This window comes from Symphalangus syndactylus, chromosome 12 (assembly GCF_028878055.3).
Source record: "Symphalangus syndactylus isolate Jambi chromosome 12, NHGRI_mSymSyn1-v2.1_pri, whole genome shotgun sequence".
NCBI lineage: Eukaryota > Metazoa > Chordata > Mammalia > Primates > Hylobatidae > Symphalangus > Symphalangus syndactylus.
Genome location: NC_072441.2, coordinates 89,760,459 through 89,770,393, shown reverse-complemented (window position 1 = coordinate 89,770,393; position 9,935 = coordinate 89,760,459). Strand labels below are relative to the sequence as shown.

The 9,935-nt window shown below is 44.7% G+C and overlaps 1 protein-coding gene across 1 annotated transcript; it reads left to right on the top strand.

Annotated features, from left to right (window-relative positions):
• Window positions 1–1,652: 1,652 nt before the first annotated feature.
• On the top strand, window positions 1,653–9,873 carry LOC134734469 (low affinity immunoglobulin gamma Fc region receptor III-A-like). Its single transcript, XM_063627080.1, is given in 6 exon segments — window positions 1,653–1,794; window positions 1,797–2,006; window positions 2,676–2,696; window positions 3,029–3,286; window positions 6,665–6,922; window positions 8,428–9,873. Coding segments are annotated over 6 exon segments (1,077 nt in total). The 3' UTR covers window positions 8,616–9,873.
• The last annotated feature ends 62 nt before the right edge of the window (window positions 9,874–9,935 follow it).

Genomic DNA, 9,935 nt, shown 5'->3' with positions numbered 1-9,935 from the left:
CAAGCAATTCTTCCACCTCACGTTGGCCTTCCAAAGTGCTAGGATTACAATAAGCCACCATAGGCTGAAATTTTGCATTTTATCCATTACCGTAAAATTAACCCTTACAAATCCAACAACGCTCAATTTGAGAATTGTTCAACAACCACTTAATGAAAACCCCCTGAAAGGTCCCTTTCTCTCCTCCTGTGCTCTCTCCTCTTCTTCCTATCTAGCCCACCCTTTTGGCAGCTAAGAATTCCTCCCTCCATTGGAGAGCCACAGACCAAAGAGGAGTCAAATAAGAAAATAAGACCTCAAAGAAGGAAAACAAAGTGAAGACCTTGCATCAGAAGTCACGTGGCAGAAAGCTACTTGGATATCTGAAGAGAAGAAAGAATTGAGGGATATCCGCTTTTTGCCTCAGAGACCATCCTTAGCACTGAAGGTTTTGTTTCTGATTTAGGTTTCCCAGATAAGCATCTGAAGTGCTTCAGAAAGGAACTTTAAGTTTCCAGAAACTTGTCTGGATTTTGCAAGGCGTAGATGAGTCACTTGAGAAGGAGAACTGGAATGGCTGCCTGGGTTCATTTCCGTTGTCCAATCCAAGGGCCTGTGGACGAGGGGCTGCTGCAAGACTCGGTGTGTGGGGGGGAGGGGTGGGTACGTGGATGGCAATGGGAGGATCAATTAACTCCACCCAGGAGCCAAATGAAACACATAAATAAAAAACAAAACCTGAGTAGTGGTTTTTATGTCATTCTGGAGTAGAAAGAGCATTCATTTATAGCAAAGGTCGGCGGGCACCTGTGTCAGCCCCTGCCTCCACTCCACCCCTAACAAGTATCAGGTGCCCACACGGGCCTGCTGCTCGCCTCCTGGGCTTTTCTAAGCCAGGCGAGACCTGTCCCAGATGCCCAAGAATCCACTGGGGGAGTGGCACTATCAAGCAGAGTCATCCGATTTTCTGTCTGGGACCTGGACCATTGTGAGAGTAAACAACGTGGGGTTACGGGGGGGAGAATCTGGAGAGAAGAGAAGAGGTTAACAACCCTCCCACTTCCTGGCCACCCCCCTCCACCTTTTCTGGTAAGGAGCCCTGGAGCCCCGGCTACTAGGCTGACAGACCAGCTCAGATCCAGTGGCCCGGAGGGCCCTGAGCTAAATCTGCAGGACCCTGGTAACACGAGGAAGGTAAAGAGTTCCTGTCCTCGCCTCTCCCCACCCCCACCTTTTCTGTGATCTTTTCAGCCTTTCACTGGTGACTCGTTCTTCCAGGGCCCATTTCTCTCCCCATGTGGGTTTCTTCTAACCTGGAAATCTAATGATCAAATCACACTAAAAAGTCAGTAGCTCCTGTGGATTACATATCCCAGGAGCATATAGATTTTGAATTTTGAATTTTGAAAGAAACTCTGAGTGGAGGTAATATTGAGGCAGAGACACTGCTAGTGGTCTGAAGATTTGAAAGGACCACTTTCTGTGTGCAGGAAGGGCCTCGGCTGGAGACAGATGGGTCTGGGCGAGTCAGGAGAGTGAGAAGTTCTGAGGTGAAATGAAGGAAGCCCTCAGAGAATGCTCCTTCCACCTTGAATCTCATCCCCAGGGTCTTGCTGTCCCATTCTTGGTGCTGGGTGGATCCAAACCCAGCAGATGGGGGCAAGCATCCTGGGATGGCTGAGGGCACACTCCGGCAGATTCTGTGTGTGCCCTCAGATGCTCAGCCGCAGACCTTTGGGGGAATAAAGGGGGCAGACCCACCCACCTTGCCTCCAGGCTCTTTCCTTCCTGTTCCTGTTATATGGTGGGGCTCCCTTCTAGACTTCAGATTGAGAAGTCAGATGAAGTTTCAAGAAAAGGAAACTAGTGGGTGACAGAGATGGGTGGATGGGCTGGGGAAAGGCTGTTTACTTCCTCCTGTCTAGTAGGCTTGGTCCCTTTAGGGCTGTGGATATCTGTGGTGACTTGTCCACTCCAGCGGGGCATCATGTGGCAGCTGCTCCTCCCAACTGCTCTGCTACTTCTAGGTAAGTCAGGGTCTCCCTGGTTGAGGGAGAAGTTTGAGATGCCTTGGGTTCAGCAGAGACCCATTTTCAGGCTAGGGATGAGACTCCCATGAAGGGATGGGACCCCTCACCACATCTATAGCTGTGGATTGAGCTCCTAGGACAAGCCAAGATAGGGCTAGAAATGAGGAGAATGCTGGTTCCAACTGGGGCATACTCATGAGTGAGGCCAGTCACTTCACCCCTCTGGGTCTCAGAATCACTGTGTGGAACCGAAGAGCTTCGACTAGATGGTCCCTAGGGTCTGTCTCTTTCAGTTTGACATTCCAGGGTTCTCCTCTATGATTTTTAATTTCTACCCTTTCTTATGGGGATATGGGTTGGGGCTGTTTCTGTGGCTTGATTCAGGGAAATTCAACCTGTACCCTTAATTTGTGAGTTTGCATAGGGAGCAAGGGGTAAGGGACCAGTGTTGAAAATAGGGTTTTGGGTTGACAGTGGCACAAGAGGCATGAACACTGGAGACCAGAGAGCAGGTAGCAAGAAGGTTTCCACCAGAAACATCCTGATTGTTGGGAAAATTGGGCTCCTGGGGCAGAGGAGGGCAGGGGAGTTTTAAACTCACTCTATGTTCTAATCACTCTGATCTCTGCCCCTACTCAATATTTGATTTACTCTTTTTTCTTGCAGTTTCAGCTGGCACGCGGACTGGTGAGTCAGCTTCATGGTCTTGGATTGACCCAGTGGGGCACATATGGGGACAATGGCCATAAGATATTGGGAAATGCTTGTTGAATGGGAAAATACCGATGTGGAGTTAGCAGGGATAGTTCCTCCAACACAGCAGAACTTGGCCCTATGCTTCTCTGGCCAGTTTTCCTCAAGATATTGAACAGGCCAAAAATGGGGCTAAGATGCTCTAAGACTGAGCCACCAAGCATGGGTTTGCAATGAGCTCATTCTGGCTTTGAGGCTCCCTGGGAATGGCAGTGTACAGTCTGCTCCTCTCCCTGTCCTCACCCCACATTCTCTTCACTCCTCAGAAGATTCCCCAAAGGCTGTGGTGTTCCTGGAGCCTCAATGGCACAGGGTGCTCGAGAAGGACAATGTGACTCTGAAGTGCCAGGGAGCCTACTCCCCTGGGGACAATTCCACACAGTGGTTTCACAATGGGAGCCGCATCTCAAGCCAGGCCTCGAGCTACTTCATTGCCACTGCCAGAGTCAACGACAGTGGAGAGTACACGTGCCGGACAAACCTCTCCACACCCAGTGACCCAGTGCAGCTAGAAGTCCATATCGGTGAGTTGATGAAGGGGAAGAGGAAAATCACCAATAAAGGGTGAAACAAAGGGTCCTGAAATACTTGGGAAGAGCCAGAGATGATATTCTTAGAGATAAAAGCTAAGATGAGATGATCTGTGGTCCCACTGAATGGTATCAGAGTTGTAGTCCTAGCTCTAAGTAGGTCTTGAGCAAAATGTCAAAGCCCATCAGACAATAGATATAGAACTGCTGCATTGCACAATTCCAGGAATCCCCATATGGAATGCATACAATGTGAATGTGTCATGTGAAGGTTAGGCCATGGCATAGATGCTCAATAATAGTTATTTATTTTTTTAATTTTATTTTTTGAGACAGAGTATCACTCTGTCACCCAGGCTGGAGTGCAATGGGGCGATCTCAGCTCACTGCAACTTCTGCCTCCTGGGTTCTATGATTCTCCTGCCTCAGCCTCCTGAGTAGCTGAGATTACAGGTGCCTGTCACCACACCCAGCTAATTTTTGTATTTTTAGTGGAGACAGGGTTTCACCATGTTGGTCAGTCTGGTCTCAAACTCCTGACCTCAGGTGATTCACCTGCCTTGGCTTCCCAAAGTGCTGGGACTACAGGCGTGAGCCACCACACCTGGCCAATAATATTTATTGAATAAATTAATGAATTTGGTGTTAGGACCTCAATCTTCTTCTCACTCTCAGACGTGTAATGCCCTAAGCCACCTCCCAAAGCAATCCTAGTGGCCTAGCATCATATCTTTCTCTCTCTTCATCAATGCTGTACTCAAAACTATAATTAAGCATAAATTTGGTAATGTGATATCTCTTCCAATAGAAGCAGAAACATGTTCAGCCTGCACATTAATCATGAGATGAAAGTCCTTGTGTACTATTAACAGAATATAGACATCAGGCGCAGGTAGGAGAAATATTTTGAAGGCAGGGGTCTTTCCTGGTGTCCCTACAATCTTACCACATAGCCTGGTCCCTGCAGGGTCGCCCTGCAAACCTAACTCTACTTCCACAGCTGTTCCATTCATACAATGTTTATGGGTGGAACAAGCTTTGGGGGAAGAAAGGCATAAAGAGGTGGATCTGCAAGAGAGCTCCATGGAATTGGGCCTCTGAAACTGATTTTTGTGGCTCTTTGGCCTCTGACAGTACCAGTCAACTGACATGGTCTTCACTCTCCAGAGCTACAAGAAGATACGTCCATTTCTAGCTAGGTAAGAGATGTCCACCTACAACCAAATAAAATGGGGAATTACCAAGAGAAAGCAATAGAAAAATCAAGTCTAGGAGTTACTAGTTTGCCTTGAACTTGGCTCTAGAAACTGGCTTTAGAAGTCTAGCCAATCAAGGCTATATTAAATGGTGACCATGAGAATTAGCTTCACCAGGTAAACTTCTGAGCATCCTTTAATCCTTCAGGACCCATTTCACTTATGTCCTCCTCTGAGAAGCATTTTTTACTTCTTTTTTGTTTTGTTTTGTTTTGTTTTTGTTTTTGTTTTCGTTTTTGTTTTTGAGACAGAGTCTCTCTCTGTCACCCAGGCTGGAGTACAGTGGCGCAATCTCGGCTCACTGCAACCTCCACCTCCCGAGTTCAAGCGATTCTCCTGCCTCAGCCTCCCAAGTAGCTGGGACTACAGGTGCATGCCACCACGCCCAGCTAATTTTTTGTATTTTTAGTAGAAACGGGGTTTCACGGTATTAGCCAGGATGGTCTTGATCTCCTGACCTCGTGATCTGCCTACCTCAGCCTCCCAAAGTACTAGGATTACAGACGTGAGCCACCATGCCCAGCCTGCATTTTTTACTTCTTTCGGGCAGAATTTCTTTATTCCAATCTAGTCGGCCCCGCAGTCCTTTATTCTTAGCCTGTTGTAGCACTCGTCATACTGTATTGTGATTATTTCTGAATATTTATGTTTCCATGTCTAGACTGTAGATTCTTTGAGGCTGAGAACTATATGTCCAGTCATCTGGGTATCTCCAGTCCACAATGTGTCATGCATAGTGAGTGCTTGATGAAATATCACTTGAAGGAATATACATATGGACATTCACTGAGTCCATGACAGGACAGATTGGAACAAGAATGTTCCTCCAAAGGCCACAAGACTGTATACTAACCATGACTTTATGCTAATAATGATTCATCTCTCTGCTGAAAAAGTAAGTGGATATATAGGCACATGGCTTCTTTTGATAAATGATATATCTTAATAGGTAATAAAGATTACTTTCTGTTTGGCAAATCTTTGCGGTAGAGAATCATGACCAACACACGTCCTACCAATTTTGTTTAGCATCAGGTAGTAGATTTTTTAAATTATAGTAATTCAACCTGAGAATGTAGATTTAAAAAATAAAATTATAGTAAATTTTGTTTTGTTCTTATTACAAAAGTCATTTGGGGTCAATTTCAAAAATATATAAAAGTAAACAGGAGAAATTTAAAATGTCCTTTGGTCCCACTCCTTCAGAGAAAACCCCTGTTAATACATAAGTGCATATCCTTCTTTTTTCTGTGCATAATACTTTTTAAAATATTTGAAGTATTATGCTTTTGTAACTTAACATTGTCTCATGAATATTTTCTTATGCCATTATAATATTTATCTATAATATCATTATTTTTTAATTATTCAGGCCCTTTCCCGACCATGACTTCATGTTCTCTCTTTGTGAAGTCTGATTACTTGGTGACGCGATTGTGAGAATCAGCTCTGGCGATATAAGAATTTCCTCTCTTGAAGGCCATGCTCAGTAATAAAGTTGGTCTCACCGAGGCCCTGTGACACCTCAGAAACCACGAATTGCCACGCTGAGCACTACCAGTCACGCCCTTCCCCTCCCTGATGTTTACATTGAGTTCTCCTTCACAATTTCTGTAGCCACTCTGTGGCCATCGTCACCTTATTCCTGAATGCCACAAGAGTCTTTCAATATTCCTTTGATTGCCTATTCCTTCTGAAATCTACCTTTTCCTCTAATAGGGCAAAACATCATTTTCAAATACAATATTTACTCTGATCTAGAACTTACTGTGACTCCTTGTCACCTGCCACAGCGAATCTAAGTCTAGCACTTAAGGATCCTGCAGATATGCCCATCGTTGCTTCTCACTTACCTCATTGCTTAGTCCCTCTGCTCTAACCCTGTGTGTTAATCACATGTGTGTGTGTCCCTCTTCCCCATTAGACAAAGGTCTTGGTATGACTTCAGTTCTCTTGCAGGGCCTCATCAGCTCTTCCCCAAAGGGAGCTATGCAGGGTTGACTCCCGATCTGGCTTTCCCTTATGTCTCAGGATCTGGGTGGTACGTGGCCCCTTCACAAAGCTCTGCACTGACAGCTGAGGCCTCCCGGGCCTGCGGTGTCTCTGTGTCTTTCAGGCTGGCTGTTGCTCCAGGCCCCTCGGTTGGTGTTCAAGGAGGAAGACCCTATTCACCTGAGGTGTCACAGCTGGAAGAACACTGCTCTGCATAAGGTCACATATTTACAGAATGGCAAAGGCAGGAAGTATTTTCATCATAATTCTGACTTCTACATTCCAAATGCCAAACTCAAAGACAGCGGCTCCTACTTCTGCAGGGGGCTTATTGGGAGTAAAAATGTGTCTTCAGAGACTGTGAACATCACCATCACTCAAGGTGAGACATGTGCCACCCTGGAATGCCCAGGGATGCCTGTGTGTGGAGCCTGCACTCACTCTGGGAAGTTGAGTTGGGAGGAGATTCCTGATTCTTACACGCACGTCTTCATATGTGGTTCCCTCCTGGTGATCACCAGGAGGTCCCCAAAAGTCCCTGATTGCAGTGTAGGTTTGCAGCTCTGTTTCAGTCCATTCTTTTAGGGTAGCTAAGAGGTGTCATTCACTCTGCAGCATGATGGCAGGAGCAGAAGCCACATCTCCTCCCCAATAAATACCTCTGTCTTTCCTTACCCTAATCACACCCACGATGTCATATGTTCCTATCATGCTGGCCTCCTTCTTATCCAAGCCTTTTAGCCACGATCCAAACTGGCAGGAGCCCCTCATCCCCTCACAGAAAGAGCCCAGAACCTGGGTTCTGGCCCTGCAGCTAATTAACCATCTGACCAGAGGTGAGCCACTTAGTCTCTCTGAACCCCAATTTATTCTTCCATAACAAAAATAAGCTGGCATTTATTGGGCACCTTTCAGTGTGCTAGACTCTGTGCTAAACAATTCTTTACATGCACCTGGTTTGACTATCACAGTAGACCTTCACAACATGAGATAGGTAATATTCCATTTTACAGATGAAGTAACTGAGGTGCAAAAATAAATAAATAAGTTGTCCCTAAGGTCACATCAAAGACTTCAAAGCCTGTATATTTAACCATTAAGTAAAAGATTTGAACAAGCACTAATATCCTATGATCCCATTAAGTCATCCACAAAACATCTCTAGGTTCTATAGCACCAGCCTCCAGAATCAGAGCTCTAGAGTGGTGTGCCTGGACTTTCCAGTTTCACAGAACTTCTATCTGTAACTAGCCTAAGACATAAACTGTAAACAATTTGCATGTAGAAAGGCAGCAAAACACCTTTTGAGATTTTGACACTACAATGCCATAATTTGTACAAAAATAATTTCATGACACTTTAAACTGAAAGTAAATACTCCCAAGTGGTTAGGGAAAGAGAGCAAATAAAGCAAATGGGGTAACATGTAAACAATGAGTGGATCTGGGTAAAGGATATACGAGATTTCTTTATACTATTCTGGTCATTTTTTTTAAGTTTGGAAATATATCAAAATCAAGAGTTTAAAAAATTGAAATGCAAAATCAACAAATTTGTCCCAGTTTCTAGACCATAGCATTGTCTGACAATTTCTTAACTGTCACACAAAATCCAGCTTACAACCTAACTTGCTAACGCTCCCTGTCACATCTCTGTCAAACAAGCAGGAGCCTTTGCTAAGTGTTTGGTGAGCTGTCCTCTGCTCAGATAGCACTAAGATCAGGAACCAATGGGAGGAAGCAATACCTTCCCCCAGACTTCCCCACCATTCCTACCACTTGTCTGTTGGCAGTTGTCAAAGACTCTCTACTGGTGACCTCACTGTTTGTTCCAAATATCTGCCTTAGTGACTGTCATATTTTTTCGTCTCTCCACTTCTCCTAATAGGTTTGGCAGTGACCACCATCTCATCATTCTTTCCACCTGGGTACCAAATCTCTTTCTGCTTGGTGATGGTATTCCTTTTTGCAGTGGACACAGGACTATATTTCTCTGTGAAGAGAAACATTCAAAGCTCAACAAGAGACTGGAAGGACCATAAATTTAAATGGAGAAAGGACCCTCAAGACAAATGACCCCCATCCCATGCAGGTAATAAGAGCAGTGGCAGCAGCATCTCTGAACATTTCTCTGGATTTGCAACCCCATCATCCTCAGGCCTCTCTACAAGCAGCAGGAAACATAGAACTCAGAGCCAGATCCGTTACCCAACTCTCGATTTTTCCTTGGTCTCCAGTGGAAGGGAAAAGCCCATAATCTTCAAGCAGGGAAGCCCCAGTGAGTAGCTGCATTCCTAGGAACTGAAGTTTCAGAGCTACACAAACACTTTTTCTGTCCCAACCATTCCCTCACAGCAAAGCAACAATACAGGCTAGGGATGGTAATCCTTTAAACATACAAAAATTGCTCGTATTATAAATTACCCAGTTTAGAGGGAAAAAAAGAAAATAATTATTCCTAAATAAATGGATAAGTAGAATTAATGGTTGAGGCAGGGCCATACAGAGTGTGGGAACTGCTGGGGATCTAGGGAATTCAGTGGGACCAATGAAAGCATGGCTGAGAAATAGCAGGGTAGTCCAGGATAGACTAAGGAAGTTGTCCCCATCTGAGCCCAGAGATAAGGCTGTCTTCCTAGAACATTAGCCGTAGTGGAATTAACAGGAAATCATGAGGGTGAAGTAGAATTGAGTCTTCCCGGGGAGTCTGTCAGAACTGGACCATCTCCAAGTATATAACGATGAGCCCTCTTAATGCTAGGAGTAGAAAATGGTCCTAGGAAGGGGACTGAGGATTGGGGTGGGGGTGGGGTGGAAAAGAAAGTATAGAACAAACCCTGTGTCACTGTCCCAAGTTAAGCTAAGTGAACAGAACTATCTCAGCTTCAGAATGAGAAAGCCTGAGAAGAAAGAACGAACCACAAGCACACAGGAAGGAAAGCGCAGGAGGTGAAAATGCTTTCTTGGCTGGGGCAGTAAGAATTAGAGGTTAAGGGCAGGGACTGTAAAACCACCTTTTCTGCTTCAATATCTAATTCCTGTGTAGCTTTGTTCATTGCATTTATTAAACAAACGATGTATAACCAATACTAAATGTACTACTGAGCTTCGCTGAGTTAAATTATGAAACTTTCAAATCCTTCATCATGTCAGTTCCAATGAGGTGGGGATGGAGAAGACAATTGTTGCTTATGAAAGAAAGCTTTAGCTGTCTCTGTTTTGTAAGCTTTAAGTGCAACATTTCTTGGTTCCAATAAAGCATTTTACAAGATCTTGCATGCTACTCTTAGATAGAAGATGGGAAAACCATGGTAATAAAATATGAATGATAAAATTCTTTCTTCTTCCCTTTGTCCAACACTGTAACAGAGATTGGTTTGGATTGGTGAGAAACAA